Genomic DNA, 25,300 nt, shown 5'->3' with positions numbered 1-25,300 from the left:
TACTCCCACACACGCTTTCTCTAATAAGCAGACATAACTGAAATATAACACTAGTGTGTTTAAAACAAAGTCGCTGCAGTGGGGGACGTTTACTTTGTTTTTCGCAACTCTCATTGTAATAATTGGCCACTCGGAGGACAGTCATGGATTTTCGATATTAGTGACCATTATGTAGTTTTAACTTCGATTAATTTATGTAAAGGAAATTTTAGTTCAATTTTTATTTATTCAAATGCGATTAAGTATTTAAAGGTAAGCTATTTCTTAATTTAATTTTGGCGAATCGTTTTTAAGTGACCACTTTTATCTTATTTCGCTTTGAAAGATGAAATCGATAAATCGCTGCCAGTTTGAACCTTGACCTTTTGGTCCCGTCTGTCTTATCCTAGTATTAATAAACCCTTCACCTAAGTTCAGGGGTTAGGAACGTTTTTGGAAATTCCAACTGCGTAAAATTGTAAATTTGATTTTTCCAAAATTATAATTTTCTGAGGGACCAACTTTCTATTTTTAAATTTATTTTGAAAATTGGGAATATTATAGCAATCGCGCGTTGGCTTACGTAAATTACCTATCATTCAAAATGAACGGTAAAGAATGCGCATCGTATCTGACTATCTGTTTCGGGGAAGCAACGCTAGCGAGCGATTGCGCGGGGTTTTCAAAAAAGTGGTCTTTCTAAAAGCCCTTATTACCAACGCTTGGAATTCCATGGCCAGGTTTTTGTCCCAAGGACGAAGATAATTCATCTTGGTAATATGTAGAAGAACCTTTTTTCTTCTCCGCGACTGGTAATAATAATAAGCGTCTCTCGGTGAAAACGCATCGAGCTAAAGCGTAATTCGTCGGCCAATGCGAAAAATAAGAATTCAGGCGCGTGCTCTCTCTCTCTGCGCGTAACGTATTACAATAACCACCTCCCTCTTTATATATATCTCTCACTCTCTCTCCTTTCTAAATCGCTTTATAAAAAAAATATAAGTCTTTGTATCGTAATAAAAGAGAGGGGGTGGTCCTAGCCAAAAATTACTAATCGTCAGTACCCCACTCCGTTTCGAAACTCGTACGGCGTAGACGCGCTAGTTCTTAACTGGAGACGCTTATAATTACGGCTGTGTCCATACGAAAGCGGGACGTATAACGGCGACGAACGCGCGGACTTCAATTTAAAACGAGCTGTTTGTCCACCTGCTTTCTTTGGAACTACGATCTCCGAAAAAATCTTTTTTTTTTCTATCCACAACGCGGTGTCGTTATTGGGAACGGCTTACAATTTATTCCGAGACTGAAATCGAATGGCGACAAAAAATAGTCTCGTCGCTTTCCACGGTTAAACGTTCTTGAACTCGTTTAGTAAGCCACCAAAGTATTCGGTGTTTTTTATCGTACCCCTTTTGTTAGGTGGTCTTCTATTTACGGGGTTAGTATTCTAAGGAAAAAAGGGTCACCGATTCTTGTTGACGGTCTCGCGTTTGTCTAAAAAAGTTGGGAAGTTCCCGACTGGGACACCCCGGGAACTCCGCGAAGGCGTGGAAGGGTGGTCCTCCCCGAAAACAGCCGGAAGAACAGTTGTCCCTGATTTGCTTTTCCTCCGTTCGCCATTTGTTTAGTCCGTCACTCTTCGGTCTGGGCTCTCGCGACGTCCGGTTGAGGGAGCGCTCCGTTTTCTCGGACTCCTCGGACCCCCTTTTTCGGCGGTGGGGTCCTATAACCCCCCCCCCCTCCCCTTCGCCAAGATTTTCCCCCGCTGCTGTTCATCCTCGGGGTGCGAGAGGAGCCGGCGTCGAACCCCTCCATTGAGAAAAAAATCAGGGGGCTTTTCCGAAAGCGCGCGCGCGCGCGTCGGTAATATATGGACCACCTCGTCACGTGACTTCCGGCGCCGAAAATCCGGAAGTGTCGAGGGAGGTTTCGATTTTTTCCTCCCCGACTTTTTCAAAGTACGAGAGTGCCGGGACTCCGTTGCCCCTTATTCCCATCTTCCGAGCTTCCAAGACTGAAAGTTTCCTCCACTTTCTTCCGATTGCTCAATAGCTCATCGATTAAAAGTTAATTAGATCAATTCGGGTGTTAATATTTGAATGTACATTCGGATTTGGCTACGGGAATAACGACGTACTTTCGAACGTTTATTTGGAAACAAACAAAGTCGATGGATCTTCGGCGTTTGGTGCGCGAGCCGTTTTCACGTGGTGTATAGAGCAGGTGTATTTGGAATATTTGACATCGCGACGCGCGGTTTCGATTCCCGTACCGAGAACGACAGACCGAGCGCGCTACGCTCGAGAATAAATATTATCCGCACCGCGGGCTCTCCTCGATCTTTTCGGTCTCCCTCCACCATCTGCCACGATTTTTACTTTAGAATATATATATTTTAAGAATATTCGCCATTCGCAGTCGTTGAGCTGAAGGAAACATTTTACCACGAAATATGTCCCTGTAGTGGAACTTGTATTTGAACGAAGATGAGGTTGAAGATGACGTAGAAATATGCTTCTTAGGATACTGTGATTTGTTTTTATTCGAATTAATATATATTCTTCGTTCGGTTTCCTCAACGTAACCAAACTGGGTACTATGCGAGATCGGTATGTTGTCCCCGGTCCCACCACCAGTCAAACCTACCAAACAAGCCAAAGGTAAGCTTGCCATTTGCTCTCGTTCGGGTATAATGCCTCCTTAGCTATATAGACGTTCTAATTCCTAATATTCAATACTTGACAAGATTGTCTTCTACCTAAGAAATAATTGTCCAATTGAGGTATTTTTCCACGTGTGCTTGTCGTTTGCCAATACGCGTAGTGACAGGTGTGGATATATCGGAGTTTGAAAACATTTTAAACATTGACTCCCCATTTTGCGAGGAAATGTCATCGTCCTTTCATTCGACAAATGTTACGATTGCCTAAAAGTCATTGACGAACGCGCTATGTACCAAACTCGTACTTTTCAGTTTTTCCCTCGAAATTTCGTATTAGCGACGGCGATCGGAAAACATTTCTGTGGGGGCACGGGCCATTATTCTTTTATCCAAAAATTCATATTCTTAAAACTTCAGCAAGAAAATGTACAGCTCTTAAATTTTTATTACTGTATATATTTTAAGTGTTCTTTCTAATATCTCATCCGTCAATGAATACATTGATAATAAAAGTTAAGTCGATATCTTTAGAAAAATATCTATGTACATAGCTAGATAATTAAGCCCTTCTTGGTCACTTACTTAACGAAGGTATTTTAGGTCAAATGGGGTACACGACGGGTCGATTTTCTGTTTGGACGAATCTATCGAAATCAATTTTACGGTTATATCATCTAATTCATCTTAATGCTACTCGCATCTGCAATCTCATAATAACTTCTGTAAAAAGACTGAATTCGGACCTAAATAGAGGCAGTGAGATTATAAATTTCCCCTGATTGCTATTTTTCCTCATTTTTTTTTCTGTGGGGGCTCTAGCCCAAGAGCCCCCACAGGATCGCCGTCACTAAGCCAAAAGTATTCGCTCGCTTTGGGACGAAAAGAGTACACCTTTTACCCCAAACTACCAACTTCTTACATACAATAACAGCCAAACTGTATATTGAAGTTGCTCGCTATTTCCTAAAAATTACTCCTAAACTAGCGAATAGTTTTCACCTACTGATTACATTCAGAGTTCCGTAAATAAACCCTATTTAAAGTTATTTTTATACGAAAACTTCGCAATTTTTGGCAAGGCTAAAGCCACGCAATTTTTCAATAATTTTCAATCTCATTTGACAGTTACGGATTTGGACTGTACAATTTATTTAATTATCTAAGGGATTTTGTTTTAGCTTTGCCTTTAGCGATACCAAATAGGACACGATAGTAGGACTGGGAAGCCCAATCATTCGTACGATATTTCATAAACCGGAAATTAATAGTCGCGTATGCTTGCTGATATTGAATGATGTCATGGTTTTGACCTAATTGGATTTTTAAACATTCTGCAACAACGTAATAATATAAACTTCACTTTACAAGTTACATCCCTAATTATGTTAATTCTTAATTGTATCGTAATTATGAACATCAAAATCGTCCGTAAATGTAGCTGAAATTTGAATATTAACCGTACGTAGTAGGCGTGAAAAAATCCTTGAATTTCGAAGGTTATTAAGGAACATTTTTTTTTAAGTCTATGGGCGAATTTCAAGTTGTATAGTTTTGTCAGGGTAAAAAAAAGCTAAGAAACTTCGATATGCATAAGTGAATTTTATGGGTATGTATGAGAAGTAAAAAATTGCCAAAGCCACTCGTAACTTTTGTATATTTCTTATAACGTGTTGTATATATGAATGCGCGCTGTAAGAAAGGACGAGATTCGATAGCAACGGGGGTTTAAGTTTAGCCTGTCTTCGAACGTGTGTAAGCTGCTAAAAAAGTCGCCGTTTCTGATAGAAACTGGTCAAACGAGTTTTTTTTTCACTACTTTTAACTCGCGTTAAAAAAATGGCTTGTCCCCCTCCCCATATATCACACACGTTGTTCTTAAATATTTTTTCTCAGAGCGCGCGGTTCGTCTTTTATCTGCTGCGGTGTATAGCTACACGAATTACCACTCTGTATATATTTTGCGTGTCAACGTGGTTTCCTACCTGTACCCGATTCTGAATTTGAGATTCCTGCCGAGAGCCATTAGCATTCTGATTTCTGCGCAGGCGAACAACGTTGGCGTTTCATCCGAGTAAATCAGCCTGAACCTCGCTACTGTCCCTGTAGTATTCAAACGCTTAAGTTTATGACTAATGTCGTATGTAACTTATCTGGCTATCAGTATGCTAGTTTAGAGGATTTCTCGGGTTTTGTTTCGCGTTGGAAAGATAAACTATACCCGTATAATTTGTCAAAATACCGTACAGGGAAAAATTAATATTGAAAATCCAGAAATCTATGCGAAATCAGTTTAACATTTATCAACAACCCGTGCAGTTTACAGAAAAATTGTTTAGGAATCTTGAAAATCTCAAAACCTGGGCGATAATCATTTCCCCATTTGTTAAATTCCCGTACACTTCAGAAACTACCATTTTATAAATCTCGAATTCTGGATGAAAAATACCCGTACGTTAGATAATAAAAAATTATTCTAGAAATCATCTTAAAAATCTCTAAAGAAATCTAGGCGAAAACCAATTTCAAAATCTTTAAATAGGCATATTAAATCCCGCTCTAAAAATCTCAATCAGTTCCGTATGCAAAATTTTGCAATGAACTGAGCCCTTGGTTCCTACTAAAGTGCTAGTGTTGATGTCACGTACTGCCAATTACGTCATTAACAGCTTGTTTTAAAAGATACGAGTTAGTGGGAAAAAGCTCGCTTCCGGTAAAAATGTCACTATATAGTTCCTGTTATTTGATCCTATAGCCACGATGCCTACTTACCTTTTCTGGATACGCTTATAGACCCATGATGAAAGTTGGGGGGCCGAAAATTAACATTTTTACCTGGCAACTCAGCATTTGGACGGAACAACCGTTTCCTTACTTCCGCCTGTATATTTCAAAGGCGGTCACGTGGTTCAAAACGTCACAAACAGGATGTTCCGTCCAGAGGTCTCACTTAAGCCTCGTCTGCGGCCTCTCTTTTGTTATGGGTCTATTGAAATAACTTTTTTGTTACATTAAGAAAATATAATTAAGGAATAGAACCCGTAGAAAATATGGTTCTCCTTTAAAATTTTCAAGGTACAAAAATTAAGGCTTTTGTTTGACGGTTCGATTATTAACTTCACATTGCTAACAGTAATAAGATATTTACCTTTATATCAGGGTTCATACAAACCTGGAAATATCAGGAAAATATACGAGGGTTTAGAAAGTTTGCCCTAATGAATACAAATTTACAAAAATTAGTTTTTCTTGTATGTCAATCATTAAATTAGTTTATCTGTATATCTTAATTTTTATTTGAGACTATCTGGCACCTGGAAAAATCAGCGAAAACCTGAGAAAATCGGATTGCTGTATGCTACTTTAAATAACAACTCTTCAAAAGACTCAATGATTTTCTGTTTATTATCTATTTGTTCTTTGAACAACTTGAACAAACTCAGTAGTCACTGGAGATTTGAGTACTTGAAAACTTACGCGCTGTTCTGCGTACAATTTTGAAGTATAAACTAACTATACGTAGAACACCCGCGGTTCGGCAGTAAGAAATTGGCATGGTTAGTTATTGGGGTTCTTGTACAAGGCCCTGCACACGCGCGAATGAATATGAAATGTATACCGTTTATGAATGGTTCGTTTTTATTTTAACACAATTTATAACGACAAAAAGTAACCGAATCGCTGTGTCCCAACAATATCTGAAAGTCGAAGGGCATTTTACCTTTTGCTTAAAGCCGTTTTTGAGGTATCATCAAATTCAAATTTATTAGTTTTGTACATCGGGGTTAGAGGGCCAAGTCATCCCAGAAAAACCACGAGAAGTGCGCATTATCATGATAAATGTCTTCAGGGTTGCCAAAAAATCAGGGGAAAATCGGAAAATAGGAAAATTAAAATAAAATTCTCAAGTCACCAAAATGTCACTAAGAATGTCAAGGAATTTAATTTTCTCTTGACAATTTTTTTAATGTAATTTTACTGTAGGTTTGTGATAAATTAAGATTAATACTTAAATGTGCTGATCATTTTTAAACTTTAATTCTAACGTTGTAATTCTAAATATTTGAGCTAAAACTTAGCACAAAGAATTAACCTTTCCAATAAATATAATTTCAGTCAATTCATTGAAGTAAAATAAAAAATTGGTAAAATTTTAATCCGAAAATATTGTCACAACCCTGGTCTCAATTATTTCAAACCTTGTTTAATTAATTTATAATTGGATAATATTAAGCCTTGTTACTGCTACCCATTTTTTCTTAAATGTAACTAGTAATATTATTAATTAAATTACAAAATAAAAACGTCATTTCAAGTGATCTAACCTTCTAGTGTTGGGTAAAAATGAAATAACTACGGCGCGTGAATTTCTCAGCAAAAGGACATTGATGTGGTAAATACACATCCTCTTTTGTTGGGAAATTTCGAAAGGTCTTTCTCTCTTTGAAACTAGTATCAAGGTCGTACTTCCTCTTTTTAACGCGATTTTGTAATTAGTAAAGCTAATATTTTACGAAAGGGCGTCTCTTTTCAAAAAGATGCCACGCTTAAATTCGTCCCATTATTACCGTGTTTATGCTCCGAGAATAACGCATTTTTTGTTAGGCTTCAAAATTTCATTTCAATTTTGGCCACGCTTAGAAACTATAAAATAATTTGAATACTTATTAATATTTCCCAAGTCTGCGTACGGGATTTCGAATCTCAAAGTTATTTCAGAAATCAGAAACTGATTTTGAGATTTCAGAGCGCAATTTTCGTGTTGATTTCTCGTTTCTTAGACTGATTTCGATATTTTATAGCTGATTTTCGCCCAGATTTCGGTATTTTCCAGTTTATTTCCAGATTTATAAAATCATTTTTCTCTAGAGTGTAGGGATTTGTACGAATTAGTTCCTAGGATTAGTTGAGATTTCTAATAGCGTATGCTGAAAGATACTACTTTGATCTTAGCTACACGATGACGAGGATTTTAAATTTAAAAAAATAAAATATTTCAACGGCTTAGAAGTTTTTAAAAAGAATACGTTAGAGAATTACGTCAATATCTGTACAGGGAAGCTATCTCAAATTTCAACTTTTTTTGAGAAATTTAGCTTTAGTACAAAACACCCAAAAAATATATCGAGGTTCCCTCAACCACAAACATGTTTGAGAACCACGCAAACGTCACAAAGGAAATCCAATAGTTATAATTATATCATTAAAAATCCGAAAATAAGCAATTTGCAAATTTATTCCAAAACCAGTTGAACGATCATTAAAATTTTATTCATACGTGTTTAATAAAAATTGTTTAACCAGTAGTTTAACAAAATACAAATTGGAATACGCTCATACCTAGGTATAAATTGAAAACTGAACACGACGGGTTTAAGTTATACATCCCTTACAAACCAACGATTCATTCATATAAAAAGCAACCCTGGTTCGTATGGCCCTGCGCCGGTAGTAATGACCTTAATTTAAAGTGGAAAAGCTCGTAATTAAAAAGATAATTAACTCGCGCTCGAAGAAAATAAAAGATAAAAATGCAAAAAAAAAACTTATGTATATAAATTGCGTAATGGTTTCCTTCGAAAGGGGGGAATCTGGGAGTATATGTGCAAGAGCTGGCAAAAACAGTTTTCTCGAGTTCGGTGTCTCTCTTAGTAGCTTGTCCGCGGGCCATTTTTAATTCCCAATAATGAGATTGAAAGAGACAACTTTCCCACGATACATGTTTTCCCCGCGACAGAAAATAAAAATCTTTTCAGCTACATAATATGGCCGCCGCCGAAATTGAAGAAAAATTTTCAATTCCCTCAATCCTCCAGCGCAATTTTCCCTTATATCTACAAGAAGTAGGCGGGGGGGGTTCAAGATTTGGGAAGATTTTAGCAGGAGGAGAGGGTGACGGGAAAGAACGAACAGGGAGGGGGGGGTGCAGAAAAATATTTGGCCCTCCTGTTTCCCCATTCGCCATCCGGTCTCTCTCGAGCTCCATTCATAAAATTTCGTATCCCCGAGCTATGCAGGTTTTACTACGCCAAAGAAACCAAGCCCCGAGGCAACGCGCGAATAAGGGGGGTTGCGAAGATGTTAGAATGATGGTGACGCGCGGGAGGGGTGTATTTTCTACTAGCACTGACTGACTGAGGAAACGTCTTGCATGTGGCGCTGCTATTCCAGAAGAGTGTGTGGTAGTTATACCGGGTATCTTTGCAGTGTTGTTGATACACGCTTTCCCGCCTTCGGGTTCCGTTTCGACGGTGTCAGCTTATGCGGGTTGTTTTTATTAAGGCCCAAAGGTTTAAACGATAGGTTTGCTTGGTGAAGTCTAAGTGTTGTTTACTTATAATCTTCGAATTACGTGTATTTCAACGATTTCCTCGATACTTTTCGTATTTCAGTTTCATTTGATGATTTTTTTATCAGGTTGCTTTAAAAAGGAAAATTATAATTATCAAAGATACAATCAATATCTGAAATCCTTTTAAAGGGACAAGCAGCAAAGTTGAAATTTTAAATTAAGAAGAATGTTAAAATGATATTTTTAGGGTAGGTATGATTTTCTGAATTTTAGAAACACTAAACTCAAAAACCCAATGTGTATTGTAGATCTGATTTGGGAGAATGTTTTACAAACTTAACCAAAAAAACAATGTTGATTGTAGAATTTTTTAGGGTAGATGCGTCCATTTTGAAAATTTTCAAATGAACCCAAAAATCTTAATTTAGTAAAGATTCTTCATAATATCTTCCGTTCTTAAACGAAATAAACTTATTTTTGTATCTTTTTTTAGACTCTTGGAACAAAAATGTAAAAATATCGTCAACTTCCTAGCGTGATATTATCGAAGCTAACTTCCATTAGGGTATTCTAAGTACGCGTACTCTAAAGTTTATAGAACAGAATCGACTGGTTGTCAAATAAATTTTCTCTTGTTTATTTCTACAGCCAGTCTCGAGAGTTTGTCTCTGGTTTGCGTTAAAGATTTCGACCAGACTACCAGTACATTAGATCAATGCGCTCGCGACAAAAAAAGGCCACTTTGGTCCTTGATACTATCGCGGAATATATATATCGATAGTTTATATACGCTCGTTCGATTATAAATATAACCGTTCGGTTTATTTTTATCCAGTCGATTTATTATAGACACCAAGTTTGCGTAAGAAAAGTTGACAAATTGACCTGTTCTCCCAGCGGGTAATCTTTGTCGCTCGCCCTCGTACCAGAAGGAAAAAAAAATTGTGGCTTGAAAAATGGCCGCTCTGTTACGTACTCTTATAAAAAATAGCTCGGAGGGGTGGCAGCCTGAGGGCTAAAAAGAAATGCCACCATCCACCCAAATATTTCTCGAGTGTTTCCCCCTCGTCAGTCTCTCACACCGACTGCCGCGAAGGAAAACTGGTTTCATTCATTTTTTTTCGCTCTCTCCACATGTACGCTTTCATTCATGATTCGGAACTCGTAGTAATCGTAGTAACGTTCCTATTGGTTGTTGGCGTGGGAGCGTGACTGAAGCGCCCCCTAGAGGTTCCCCCTGTGGGAAAACAGGTGAGGTTCGACAGTCGACATTTTTATGCCCCTCGGAACCGTGAGAGGGGGGGGGGGCGCCGAAAAGGGGCTTAACCCTCGGGGTATTTCTACGGGGAGGAAGACGGAAATTTTAAAATAGGGTCAAATCCACTCAGTACCCCCCTCCCTCTCTTCCTTTCAACCGCCATTTTATATCTTAAAAATCAACAGTGATATATTTTTTGGAATTATTCTCGGGTTGGAAAAAAGGATTTTTCTGAAATGCAACCCTCGGGGTAGGTTTTTCGCGTCGGCCGATGGTGACTTCGACACGGTATAATTAGATTCCAATCAGAATCGACCCGCTTTTTAACCGATTCTCCCTGAGCAAGTTTAAACCCCCACCGAAAAAATAATGGTTAAATTCGTCCTTGTAAGTAGCCAGAGTTTTTGGCGCCATCGGGTTTTTTTTTTCAGTAATTCAAAAATCCTCTAATTATCTCGTTTCCTCTGGTACGTTTTTTAAGAGCGCTTTTTTTGAGCGGATAATATGACTTGATACATCATTCATAAACGGAGAAAGACCTCGCCCAAGCTCTCTTGTTATCTGTTTTGAGTCATTATTTTGGTGGACAATAATAGCTACCGGTTGTGTACTTTCCGGCGCTCTTTCATACGCTACGTGAACAATGGCCGCCAAGGCCCGAGTACTTGTATTTCTATTAGCTTCTTCCGCTGCCCCCTTTCAGTTTAGTCAATGCCTCTTGTATTTCAGAATGGCTCGCGTTTATGGGCTGGGCTCTACGTAAATAATTAAATTCGGATGCTCTCGTTTTGGGCTATTCTGTTATCCCTACTTGACCGTATTTTTCAAGATGGTACGGAATCTCTGCTTCCATTTAGATCTTTCATTCTAAATATCTAAATCCACAAAGTGGGTTTGAATGTGTTTCGTATTAAACATTTATTAGGAGTTGGATGTTGAACGACAAAAATCCTCCGACTTAAAGATTACCTTTTGTGTTTCTCATTTAACGTATATTATATATTATTATATTATATTGTATTATATTGTATATATTATTTATATTATTATATTATATTATATTATATTGTATATATTATTTATATTATTATATTATATTATATTGTATATATTATTTATATTATTATATTATATTGTATATATTATTTATATTATTATATATTATATTGTATATATTATATATTATATTGTATATATTATATATATTATTATATTGTATTATATTGTATTATATTGTATATATTATATATATTATTATATTGTATATATTATATTATATTATTATATTATATGATTGTATTGTATATATTATATTATTGTATTGTATATATTATATTATATTATATTATATTATATTTTATATATTATATTATATTATATTATTTATTAATTTTTTATTCCTAATTGTAGGGTGACCACAGTTTCAATATTTCCCATTTTTTCCTAGAATTTAACATCCTTCATTTTTTATCTTAAAGTTTCATTAATTTTAATATAATAACTTATATTTTAACTCAAAAGTCAGAATAAATTAAAATAGTTGATATTTTACCCTTAGAATTAGTCTCTAAAACGTCCTAGTTTTTAAAGATGCTTATTTCCAACACTGTTAGCCGATAGTTTTCAACTATTTATATTGGTTATCAACTTTATTTTGAATGTTATATCACCTTTAAACAATTTTGACAACCTTTTTATTGTATAATTAATTTTTCCTATTTTTTCTCCCAATTTTCTGTCTATATTTTCCTAATATTTCACTAAAAAATTCCTATAATTCCTATAATTCCTTTAAAGGATTTTAAAACATTCTGTGGTCACCCTGTAATTGACATACTTATTCTTATTATGTTACTTATGATGTGCTTGAGCGTGTCATTAGTTCTTGGTTAAGCCAGAGCTAGAGGAGGGTGTAGTTGAAACTTGTAGGAGTGTAGACGTAGCTTAATTGTGTACTATCTACGCTCCGCTAAAAGTTCTCCCTTCACGTTTTAACCTGTTTTTTTTTATCTCTCAGATTTATTTTAGATTTTGCTCAGGGCTGGCCAAAACATTTTTCAAAACAAAAACAAATATTTTTTTTCAAAACCCTAAAATATTTTTGGTAGAAGTGATTTATAGTTTAAACAGTTATAACAGGGTTGCCACGGTATCTGGAAAAGTCAGAGAATTTGAATATTGGTATAAAAATCAGGGAAAAGTCCGGGAATATTAAAAATTGTCTAAAAATCAGTGAATAGTCAGGGAATTTTAAAAAATGTCTAAAAATCAGGGAATAGTCCGGGAATTTTAAAAATTAGGGAACAGTCAGGGAATTTTAAAAATTGTTTAAAAATCAGGGAAATGTCAGGGAATTTAATTTCAGTTGCAAATAGGAAACTGTTACTAAAATATAGGTTAAAGAATTCAAAATCTTGACGCAAAATAAGTCAGGGAAATCTCCGGAGATGGTCAGGGGAAACCTGGAAAAGTCAGGGAAATTGTATTGTGAAAAAACTGTGGCAACCCTGTTTAAATCTTACTAAATGAACAATAGAAACCTTGTTTAAAATCTTCGTCTTACATTATTATAAATAAATAAAATTTGAGTTGAAAAATTCTTAAGTAAATCTTGATAAATACTTTTTACCAAATTTAGTAATTCAATTCTAAGAAGCTGATCGTGTGAAAATCTTCAGTCACCAGCTGACTTCTGTGTAAAGGGGGGGGGGCAAACTCCTCTAATTCCGAGGGTCTATTTGAAATGCATTGCGGGGCGGTATGACTTCTTTGGCCAGTGGGCAAAAATATCTCCCCTCCGATTCCCCACGCCACAGAGCGGGCCCTCGTTTTGCGGTGCGTACGAAGAAAAAAATCTTTAAAAGAAACCGTATGTTGGTCTAGAGAAACCTCCTTCACGCTCCTCTGATTGCCAAGTTTCACCCCGAAACCAACAGATGGCACTCGTAGTTTTTCACTTTCGACGTAACTAAAGCGTCCGCCGTTCCCTTTTTCTTAGTCGCAAATTTATTTTTTTATCATCCCGCCTTTGTGCCCCTTTTAATGTTTTTCTCGGAAGAAGGCATTTTGAAACAAAACGTCACAACTTCTTTTTCCAACGAATTACTCTAATGTTTTGTTTTCCACTTCACTGAACCTTTTCTCCCTTCTTCCCTCGATCATTTCTGTCGCGTAATTTAACCTTCAAACGAAATTCATCATCTTCCACTCGTTTGGCGCATCGATATAAGCACGTTGGACCGTTTGCTAGCTGTCTTTAGCCAAGTTCACACTTAACCCTTTAAATCGCTTCATTTTAGATTCTATATAGTTTTCAAAACCAGCGTGAGAAATTATTTCGTGTTGGTTCGGGAAGCAACTTAATAAGTCGGTTCGCTTAGAATCGCTTTGAAAACGACAAGTCGGGGAAGTCAAATTTACCTTATTTTAAAAAAAAATGGGAATAATATTCTTAATAATGTCAAATAATATTACTGTATGTATAGTAAACATGATTAACTAATTGTTTTGGGATACATTTTTGTATTTTCAAAATTATGGTCATAATTTGAAATGGCTATTAGAGAACTGGGGTGTAGTGATTTCGCACTTGTGAAACGAGAATTGTCGTTGGCGGTCAAAACTGGCATTCAAACCGACCTAAACAAGGTTTTAAGCTCTAGTGTGACCGTGGCTTTTGTCGAGTATCTTATCGTGGTAATGGCTGTTAGCCAAAATTAATTCGGGTTAACGAAGAGTATGCGGTTAGCACCCTGTGACCCTGGTGATTCCCCGAAGAAAAGTCACGCCCCTCTATCTTTGTTGGCGTAATCATGTGTAAGCGTATAATATCTTCCGGGAATCATTCTGTTAACCCTATAGATTCTCGCTGTTAGTAATAGATTCGTAAGCCTGAGGGAGGATTTTTCGCGACGAAATTAAACTGAGTAATGGAGTTCGTAATATTATCTTCAAGCCACGTTCACACTAGAGCTTAAAACCTAGTTAAGGTCGGTTTGCATGCCAGTTTTGACCGCCGGCGATAATTCTTAGTTCACAAGCGCGAAATCGCTTATAGGTACAGCTTAACGTCATTTCAAATTATGACCATAACTTTGAAAATACTAAAATATATCCCAAAACAATTAGTTAATCATATTCACTATTCATACCGTTATATTATTTGACATTATTTAGAATTTTATTCCCATTATTTTTGAAAATAAGGTAAATTTTACTTCCCCGCCTTGTCGTTTTGAAAGCGATTCTAAGCGAACAGACTTGGACGAGTTGCTTCCCGAACCAACCCGAAGCGATTTTAGTTTAGTCTCGCGCGCGTGCGTTGCGATTTGGTGCTACAACGGAGTCAGCCTCACGTGAGATTTACTAACAAAGCCTTAAACGCTTTCTAGTAAAAATCACCAAGTAAAAAAACATGGTGGAATTATTAAATTAGAATATTAATAATTAAATTTTTTAACGGTAGAAATGGGTTTTGTGACTGCGTATGACATCATTGGGGTGATGGGGAATTTTGTGGTTGGAAATAATTATTACGCTATGGTTTTATCAAAATTTCCCTTTTGTGGTGTACTTTATTAAGTGTGTTACCCAGGCTTGGAAATAAGGGTGATTTTTTTCAAGGTTTTTTTATTGTTGTATATTGTTTCTCCGCTAAAAAATTGTGGGGTCAAGAATCTTAGGACTAAGCCTATAATTCCCGAGCCCTAATTGAGAAAAACCTATTTTTTATATATTTAATTTAATTTGTTACCCTAAAATACGATCAGTGTTACGCTTACTTCAGAAGACATTTCAAAATCAGCGGCCATTTTTATTAACTATGTAAATTTATCAGTCATATATTTTTTCAAGGTGAAATTAAACTATTCTCTAATTACACCTTCGAGTCGATCGTTTAACGTTTCTCCATACATATTTAAACAGTACAATAGAAAACGTATTGTAGTAGAGAGATTAAAGGTAACGACGCTTATTATACATAGACTCCCCCTCCAACGCCAGAATACGAAAGAATGGGTCTTCACGTTGGCAAGCACGCAACAGCGCTCCACCCACGAATTGCGTGCCACGGAACACTCGGGTGCAGTTGGGACTTCAACTCGGCGACTCTCTTTGCAAAGGTCGCTTTGTACACGCGTAATCCGCGGCGCTTTCGCAACCCTCCGCCTTCGTACAAAGGAAGAGTACGTGTCCAGTGTCGCCATCGCGCGGCACGACGTTGATTTAACCTCTACTAATAGCGGCTCCACCTTAATGGCTTATTAATGATAACGCGTTGCGTCATTTTTGGCCAAAATCCGACCAAGCGTAGCTCCTGTATTTTCGGATCCCCCCCCCCCCTTATCTTTCTTTTACCGACCTCCGCCATTTTTCCGCGGATGGTGAACTTCTAATTAACTAGGCAGTCGTGTCAAAGGCGGGAAGGTACTTATAGTCTGTACTGTCAATGTAAAATATGTCAATGTCGCCTTTTAAAGACATGGTCCGTCTTCGGTTTTAGAGCGGATGAAGCGCGCTTGACCTAGAAAAGTGGTCCTCTCTTCTCCTGTAATTCTGTTGGCGGACAGTTTGGTGGGACTCGACTATCTCCTTAATTTGTGGCGGGTTCAGATTCCCCCCACCTTCCCCATTTGGGGGACGCGGTATAAAAATGTGGTCCTTTTTACGTCCCCTGGCGCGTATGTGTCTTGTAACTATTATTAGGACCACGTTTTGTCACGGACCATTGTCTAGGAAAAACCGTTACGCGATGGTCTTGAGATTTGAGTGGGAGTTTTTTTGCTAATAAAAACGGTTTTACTGGATATTTTTAGCATTAATTATTTGATCAAAATTATTTATGAATTGACGTAGATCGGGACGTGTTTTGAAATTTTATAGCTAATATTCGTTTTATCTACATAATAATCAGCTAGGCTAATACCCAAGGCACCACCTTAGGCCTAAGTCATCAAGCGACTTTTGAAGCCATTAATTCAGGTGGCCGGGTTACATGTCAGCGTCGGGTCGGATATATGCCTTTTTGGCTACGGGATTTGGGATTTTTTACCGAATCCTAGATTTTCCGTATAAAATCTATGGAAGGGAAAATCGGGGATTATTGATTTGTGTATTTTTACCCCAATTTTCTACTGCATTTTGTCAAATGTCGGACTTGGAGCAACCGAAGACTCCCTTGTGTGAAAGTAGATTTAGGTGTAATTTTTGAAGCGATGCGTTTGGAACCAGGGGCGTACCAAAGGGGGATAATTATTTTGGCAATTCTAATTTTTACGGTTCACTTTTCGAAATTTGTCAAAGTGCGAACTAATTATTGGGGGAAGTAACAGCACTAACATTGTAAGCTGTGGTGAAAGTCGAATTTTAAAATTCCATGAAATGTACAATCGATTTAACATCACATGAACATATCGAGGAGACCGTAAATGTTTCGGATCAGAGTTTACCATGTTCAGTCAATGAATATGTTTTATTAATAACTCGTCCGACATACTGTCTTTCTCTAAAGTAAACTTTAAAGTGGTAGATTGCGTTCCGGTCCTAAAATTGTTTCGGTGAAATTACAGAGTTTCAAAATGGGTTGAGCAATCGAAGTTTCGAAGGGTTCCAACCTAACTTTTGTCTACGCCACGAACTGGATCGATTTGAACGAAATTTACCATTTAATAAAAACAGACCAATTGATAATTCCCGAAAATATTTTATTTTACGTATTTAAGGTCAAAGTTAACGATGTTACGACTAAAATTACCCCCGTCGCTTTGTAATTCGCAGGGTTGCCACGGTACCTGGAATTCCTGGAAAAGTCAGGGAATTTGAATATGGGTATAAAAATCAGAGAAAGTCAGGGAATTTCCGAATTTAAAAACATTAGTCTAAAAATCAGAGAAAGTCAGGGAATTTCCGAATTTAAAAACATTAGTCTAAAAATCAGAGAAAGTCAGGGAATTTCCGAATTTAAAAACATTAGTCTAAAAATCAGAGAAAGTCAGGGAATTTCCGAATTTAAAAACATTAGTCTAAAAATCAGAGAAAGTCAGGGAATTTCCGAATTTAAAAACATTAGTCTAAAAATCAGGGAAATGTCAGGGAATTTCCGAATTTAAAAACATTAGTCTAAAAATCAGGGAAATGTCAGGGAATTTCCGAATTTAAAAACATTAGTCTAAAAATCAGAGAAAGTCAGGGAATTTCCGAATTTAAAAACATTAGTCTAAAAATCAGAGAAAGTCAGGGAATTTCCGAATTTAAAAACATTAGTCTAAAAATCAGAGAAAGTCAGGGAATTTCCGAATTTAAAAACATTAGTCTAAAAATCAGAGAAAGTCAGGGAATTTCCGAATTTAAAAACATTAGTCTAAAAATCAGGGAAATGTCAGGGAATTTAATTTCAGTTGCAAATAGGAAACTTTTACTAAAATATAGGTTAAAAATTACAAAAAATCTTGGCCTAAAGTAAGTCAGGGAAAATCTCCTTAGATGGTCAGGGAAAACATGGAAAAGTCAGGGAATTTGATGGTGAAAACACTGTGGCAACCCTGATTTGTCTCGATTCGAAGAGAACCTATTTCGTAAACAACTTCCATTCGTAGTTCTGAAATGGAATTCTTGAAAATCTCGCCACGGACGCAAAACGGCGAACTAGATACATTTTTCGTTCTCTATCTTATCTTGACACTTGTTAATTGACACGAAATACGCTCACTACGAAATCGGAAATATATTTTATTATCAACAAGACTTCGGCTTGTAATGTTATACGAGCCACTCTGAGAATGAGTCACGGTGGACGTAAAGCGTTTGATTCGTCAAGATAGTCGCGCCAACATTTTCGATGTTTAGCGTGGGTGGCGTGCTTTGTCTAAAAGCGGAGGTTACTAGGGAAGAGTCATGTCGTCCGGCTCGGGGAATTCCTGCTCGTTCCAATTCCGCCCGTGTTTACCATTCCGTCGACCAGGTCACACTCCCCAGAATGGAAAATGCAATATACCTACGCGTTAGAACAGCGGTTCCTTCAAAAACGGGAAAGTAGGAAAATCAAATATTGTCCTTCGGTATTTAAGGTTGGCTGGCGTACGAATAAATGGCGCGAGTTGACGCCCCGAGGTACCCCGAACGAAATTCCGTTATCACGAGCAAACGTGAATATTTTCCGTATTTACACGAAAATGATTTTTCCGCCATAACGTAATACAATGTAAGGCGCCTACGATCGTTTTTTTACGACTACTCCTATATGCGTAAACAAATTTTTACACGTCTGGGCTGACTGTGATGAAACGAGGTTTTACGAAATATCACGTTTGGAAATTGCCCATTTATTTGATCCCAGGAAATTGGGTATCCGGAAATTTGTAGTTGCTCACGCGCGGGCTGGATGGCGCCACCGGCCTCGTTTCAAAACCTTGTAGGAACTAATAAAATCTGCTCTAGAAGTTTTTCATTATGTCCGCTACCTAAAGTCCAAAATCAGGTATCTCAAAAAAAAGTGTATTTGAACAAAACATGATTTAAGTTATAGGGGTCGGAAATTGAGATTTTAGGCTACGGATTTAGGATTTTTGTAAGGATTTTCCACATAGTTAATGGTAAAGAAAATCTGGGATTGTGGATTAGTAAATTTTCAACCCAAGGTTTTAAAATATAGTATTTCACTTTGCTTTTTAAAAATATTAAAATATCGATTACTACTAACTCGATCTCTTGGCTAAGATCAAAGTGTAGTATCTTGTATATAGCGGATATACCTAATTATTAAATTAATTCAATTAATTTAAGTGGTTTTTCCGACCGTAACCGTCGAAAATCACAGTCAGGGTCCATTGAGATAGTATACCAAATGTGGTCGACCTAAGTTGAAAACTGTAGATTCCTATAGCGCTATTTTTAATATTTTTATTATAAATAAAGGTTGAAATTTTTTCTCTAAAAAACGCCAAGGAAGTAATTTCACTTAAGTCGAGTTACCAGGTTTTGGAACTAATGTATGCCTAACGTTAAATATATTGAATTTACGCGACTACTTATTTTATCAGCTCGGTTTGGGGAGGGGGGGAGCTATAACGGGAAAGGGGGGTCTCTACATTGCGCGAAGTAGGCAAATATGGTTCACTCCGAGACGTCGGCATTCGTCAAAGAGATTCGAAAGACCGATCCTATTTAATAATCCATCTACAAATCCCTGTGTTAAATCATTGGGAGTGGAATCAAAGAGAAGGCGGTGGAGAGAACAGAATGGCAGGGGGGTGTGGAGCACGAGGGGGGGGGGGCGGAGAACGAAAATAAAAGAAACCGTAAAAAAGATCCTTTTCATTTCGCCGTTACGTGTTTAAGTTTGCGTAAAAAATTGAATCTTTATAACTCGATGATACGCTTTCCTGGTCTCGTGATTCAGCATAAGTCCACATGACATTGCCCCCCACCCAGGCCGTGATTTGCCCCCGTTCCAATATCCCTTTAAACAATTAATTTGTAAAAATTTCCTTATCGCTAACCTGGACCTCGAACGCTTTTATTTTTCAATAATTTTCGATTTACTACGCGGGGGGGGGGGGTTTAGTCGATATTTTCCGCCTGGCAACCTGGTCGTTGATGACGAATATAATGGCAGTGAAGAGGCATTATTTTTCGGCTTCGAAGCGCGAAAAAAAGCGAGCGGTGGAACAAATAATTTCTCCCTCTATTAATAATCGATTAGGCTCAATCGTAACCGCCTTCCCCGTCGTTTCGGAACGCGCTAATATAACGACGGGCGAAATGACAAAATTTATTTGCCACACGCCGATAAATGGTGACGCTGTATTAAATGTCCTTGTTTCGTTATTTGTCGTTTCAGATCTCCCTACTCAGGTACCGCCCCTGACTCCAGGGACCAATCAGAAGATGACCCAGGCTCTGACGGCCAGTTTCAGTAGCTGGGAAAAAGAGAGAGAACAATTGAACATTCCCAAAGGTACGTCACCCCGATAGTTCACCGTTTAAAAGGGCTTAAACACTCAAATTCTTACTTTTTGAAATTTGACATAAATTTCATTCTATTGAAAATAAACTCATTGTACTAGTGTGGTTAATTTTCTGGAAAAATAAAATGCGGAAAAATTTCCGGAAATCGGAAAAATAAAAAATTGAAACTGAAATTACTTTTCAAGGATTTTTAATGTTTATAACTTTTTATCGATATAAAATGTCTAATATCAGTAAACATACTACAAAACATTAATAGTGTTGCATGGTTAATCAGTTTAAACTAGTCTAGATGTTTAATTTTATTTCAGAGGCGAAAAAGCCGCTTGATTTAAATTTGCAAACAATATTAGACTAATCATGGACTGAAAACTGTTATTAATTTTTTTCGGAGCCGGGAGTAGTGGCTCACTCCTGTAATCCCAGGCGTCCGGGAGGCAGAGTTTGTGGAAGGCCGTGTGAGGACGACCACTAATCCCCCAACGGGTGGTTGTCATACTTCCGCCACGGGTGTCCCCACCCTATCCCCAAGTATCCCCCCGTTGGCGTGGCCGTAACACATATCTCGCACCTGATTAATCAAATGGACGAGCGGACTGTATTGTCCCACCCGTCACAATCGCTCATAACGAGCTTCTAAAAAAAAAAAAAAAAATTTCCGGAAAACTTTCTGAGCGGGATATTTTCCGCGAAAAATTTTCCGACTTACAACACTACCTTGAACCATTTTACCTCGGGGTTGGCTGATTTAAATAAAGTTTTTTTAAAATTGATTTAAATCACACAATGTATTTCAATGGAGGAATACTATATGTAAAAAATAGGTTCTTAAAATAGGCATATTAAAATTCATATCAAATCTGAGCAAACTAAACTAACTGAAATATATAGGAGTGGGGTGGCGGAGTGGTTAGCACTTTCACCTCGCAGCAAGAGGTTAAAGGGGTTTTCCTCAGAGCTCTTCGGTTTCCCCTTCCATAAAAACTTGTAGAGGTTAACGGTAATAGTTAGTGTAGGGAGCTGTTGGCGCGCGTGGCATGAAGGGATTGCCCCCATCATCCTACGCATTGTAACCCGGCCACCTGAATTAATGGCTTCAAAAGTCGCTTGATGACTTAGGCCTAAGGTGGTGCCTTGGGTATTAGCTTAGATGATTATTATTTTTATTATAGTATTAAATAAATTTAATTAGGATTTCATTTCATTCGAGATTAGCTAACTGAAAAAAGTTAAATATCCTTTAATTATAATTATAAATTAATTGTATAAAAATCCAAAAAATTGATTTGATTTCTAAAAAAGGGCCAACCCAGCTTGGACTACAGCTTCCATGTCTTATGGCGTATCAAGGAATCTCAGATCGGGGAATGATTGGCGCTAGTTACGGAAATAACACGTCGTAGTTAGCATACTCTCTTTACCAATGAATTTATTATCCGTGTTAGCTGCATTGCTTAAAATATATTATAGGGAATACAACCTTGGGTATTTGGTGTGGAACTCCAATACATCCTAATAGTGGCCTCTGAGCGCTAGTTTGTGAATTCGTGTGGAATATTTATTCCAGGGCCCCTAGAGGTCCTATAATTCCTATAAAATCCTATATTTTCAAAAATGTCCTATAACATCCTATATTTTTAGCCAAATCCCCCAAAAGTCCTATAAAATCCTATAATTTTCATATTTTGCTCATTTCAAATCCAACCACTCAGTAGTTAAATTGCTATTTTAGCTATAGGATAAATTCCTATACCAAGTCATTCTAGTCTATACTTTTGTTATTGTTAACATGTTTAGCTACTAGTATATTTTGTGATAAAATGCCATGGGTAAATAGTTTCTATTTTTTAATGGAAAATCAAAGATTTATTTCTCTAAATATAGATTTTGTTTTTAAATGCATAAAGTTAGTAAATTAAATAGCATACATAGTCCTATAAAATCCTATAATTTTGTTAAAAAAAGTCCTATATTTTTAGAAATATAATCCTATTTTTCCTATAAAAAATTGAAGATTTGAGTGGGGGCCCTGTTATTCTTAGATTGGTTAATTTTCCGGAAAAATATCCAGAAACTTTTCCGCCAATCGGAAAATAAAAAAATTAAACATATATATTAAGGGTTTTATTCTAGAGAAAAATGAGGCGAAAATGCCGCGAAATTTAAATTTGCGAACAATATTTGGCTAATTATGGATCGAAAACCTTTTTCTTTTTTTCGGAAAAATACGGAAAGTTTTCCGGAAAAAAAGCGTAGGTAATTTTCCGTCTTACAACTCTATTTATTCTCAATGGTGAAATGGTGGGTGACGTTAAACGAATTATTGCTTTGAAAACTATTACAACGAACTGTCAAATATGAGATCTCTGGCATACCAATTTCCTATGTTAGAATTGATAGTATCGAAGGCTAAACTATTCTTGTAGGCGTAGGCTTGTAATTTCCTTGTAATTCCTGTGTGTCCCTACTGTAGCCTCATCGAAGCCCTCTAATTCTAAATTCCATTGACCACACCCAGATCCCTGTCAGATGGCACGGCTTAGTATAGGGATGCACCAATATGGGTAAAAAGTCGATATATCGGCTATTTGTGGCCGATAATATCGGCTTTATCATAAGTGGCATTACCACTTATGACTTTATCAACAAAGTTATCTATAGTAACAGTAATGTTTATGATAAAATCATTGTAAAAGACTGTTTAGTTAACAGTCATACCATTTTAGTCTAATTTTTCATTTAAAGCAGTTTGCAAGAGCATATCCGAGTGTTTCTTTTCATTTTACGTGATACATATTTTCTATCACAAATTGCTTTTGTTTTGTATACACTCGTAACTCCCTGTCTAAAAAAAGTATGATCTAGCTTCTGAAGTCTGGCGTACGTGGCGCGGCCAATCAAATAAAATATTATCATTAGTTAATCGATAATTTTCTTATATTTAAAAGTTTTTCTTGAAAATATTTTTAGTATCGGCCAATATCGGCGTAAACGATACCGATATATCAGTGCATCCCTACTGCGGGGTTGTCATGGTACCTGGAATTCCTGGAATAGTCAGGGAATTTGTATATGGGTCTAAAAATCAGGGAAAAGTCAGGGAAGTTTAAGAATTGGTCTAAAAATCGGGGAATTTAATTGCGGTTGTAAATAGGAAAGCTTTACTAAAATTTAGGGTAAACAAATACAAAATTTTTCCACAATATAAGTCAGGGAAGATCTCCGGAGATAGTCAGGGAAAACCTTAAAAAGTCAGGGAATTTGCATGAGAAAAAACTGTAGCAACCCTGTCTGAGTTAAAAATGGAACGCGAAATATCAGTGTTCTGAGAACAGAAAATGCAATTGTTCGCTTATTTATATGATAAATCACAAAGAAACTTCGCGTATAGCGCTTATAATTGCCAACTTCCCTTGTTTTAATAAATACGTCAAAATTATTCAACGCATACGATAATGAATGGACAATTTTTCCCGTAAAAAGTACAAAAATGAGGAATTTTAACGACGCTGACTACCAGTACCATCCTCTCTTTTTTTGTGGCCAGTATACGTTTGTCGATGATCTCCCCGGGAACAAAAGGTCCAGGGATGATGCCGCTATGGAATCTGCAGGGATGCGTATCTCCTGAATTTCCCATCCAAAATATATATTGCCTAAACGCGTAAAGGCTCGCCAATCTATACCGACAACAATCGGAGCTACAAATATCGAAATTTCGGCGCCTTTGACGGCGACTCCAATTTTGATCAAATGAAAACGCTAACGCAATTTCCGTTCTATTTTGACTGCGGCCGCTCTTTCGTGGTCTTCAACCCCTTTTGTAACCCGCGGCAATGTGACCCAAAATGGACGGATTATGGCTACGAAAAAAACCGGCCATTACAAACGTGCTGGGTGACTATAGGTGATGTTTTCGAACGCCACCGGAAATCACCACATCCGTCGCGTGACCATTCCACCGTGGTCACCCCATCCCCATAACACTCGCGTTTAGTTAGCGCCTATTTTCCAGTTAAGAAAAAACACCTTATTTCCTCATTCGGTTTTACGTTCAATACTTTATGGCAGCTTTAAGCTAATAGAAACGTAACCTTCAAATCTTTGACTGATTCCATTTACCGAAAATGTAATTTACATTCTTTAAATTCAAATTTAATTCGAATAATGTAAGATTAAATCCGAATTTAAAACGCAATTTATATTAAATTTCCGCAAATATTTTATGTAAATCACCAATTTGGAGCAAACTAAATTTCATACAACTACGAAGTTTAATAATCCGTGAAAATGAAATGTAGTTAAGGTGATCAATTTAAATATTAGTTTACATTACTTAATAAAGGCAAATTATTCATTAATGAAAAACTACGAAATTATTTGAATGAAAATCAAAAGAATTTGATTTATTATTTTATCAAAAAAAAACCTGCTTCTGAACAAAGCCATTAACGTTTTGTTTTTTTGACGTTTAAACTGTATTTAAAAATGGTTTTAGCATTCTTAATAAAGGAAAAAATTTAAAATTTTATAGAAGATAGCGAATTTCAGCTCTTTTAAAATGTGCTAAATTTCTCGTAGATCCGCGGCAATGGACGGAACTTGACGTGGCCCGTTGGTTGAACTGGGCTATTCGAGAGTTCAGTTTGGAAGGAGTCAATTTCCAGAATTTCTCGATGAAGGGCAAGGACATGTGCGCCTTAGGCAAAGACACCTTTCTGGCGCAGGCGCCTCCCTTTATGGGCGACATCTTGTGGGAGCACCTCGAAATACTACAAAAAGGTATTATAATTATCTCGTCTATAGTCCGTACCCATCTTAGCGTATATGAGGCTTTGTCGTATTTAATTCATTCGGTAAACATCTGCCCTGACTCTAAACCGTATCTTTCTAATTACTGTATTTTCTCCAAAAAAAATCTCCAAATTCATTTGTCAATTTCGATGGTAGAGGGTCTTTCGCGCGGAATAGTAGTCCCCCTTTTGAGGTTGCAACTTCGCTAAAATGAAATCACCTGTACCATATATCGTGTTTTTAGGATGTTATTAATATAAAAAGTTCCCTATCTACCTTATGCTATGACATGGTAATAACAATTTCGTAATAAAATTGGATTGGGCTTGTTATTTACTTTAAAAAGACC

General features: G+C 36.9%; 1 protein-coding gene across 3 annotated transcripts in view; it reads left to right on the top strand.

Annotated features, from left to right (window-relative positions):
* pnt (ETS transcription factor pointed) overlaps positions 1-25,300 on the top strand; it is a 48,694-nt gene that overhangs the window by 15,836 nt on the left and 7,558 nt on the right. The window contains exons 1-3 of one of the 3 annotated variants that reach the window (XM_090156246.1): positions 234-252; positions 20,030-20,146; positions 24,739-24,939. In XM_090156246.1, coding sequence (XP_090012372.1) covers positions 20,077-20,146; positions 24,739-24,939 — 271 coding nt within the window. In that variant the 5' untranslated portion in view covers positions 234-252; positions 20,030-20,076. Of the gene's footprint in view, positions 1-233; positions 253-2,578; positions 2,643-20,029; positions 20,147-24,738; positions 24,940-25,300 lie in introns of those variants that run through there. The other 2 variants (XM_090156245.1, XM_090156244.1) reach the window with 2 other exon arrangements.

The sequence above is a fragment of the Leiobunum rupestre genome, chromosome 8, assembly GCF_980474605.1.
Source record: "Leiobunum rupestre chromosome 8, qqLeiRupe1.1.hap1, whole genome shotgun sequence".
NCBI classification, from domain to species: Eukaryota; Metazoa; Arthropoda; class Arachnida; order Opiliones; family Sclerosomatidae; genus Leiobunum; species Leiobunum rupestre.
This window is presented reverse-complemented; position numbering and strand designations above follow the sequence as displayed.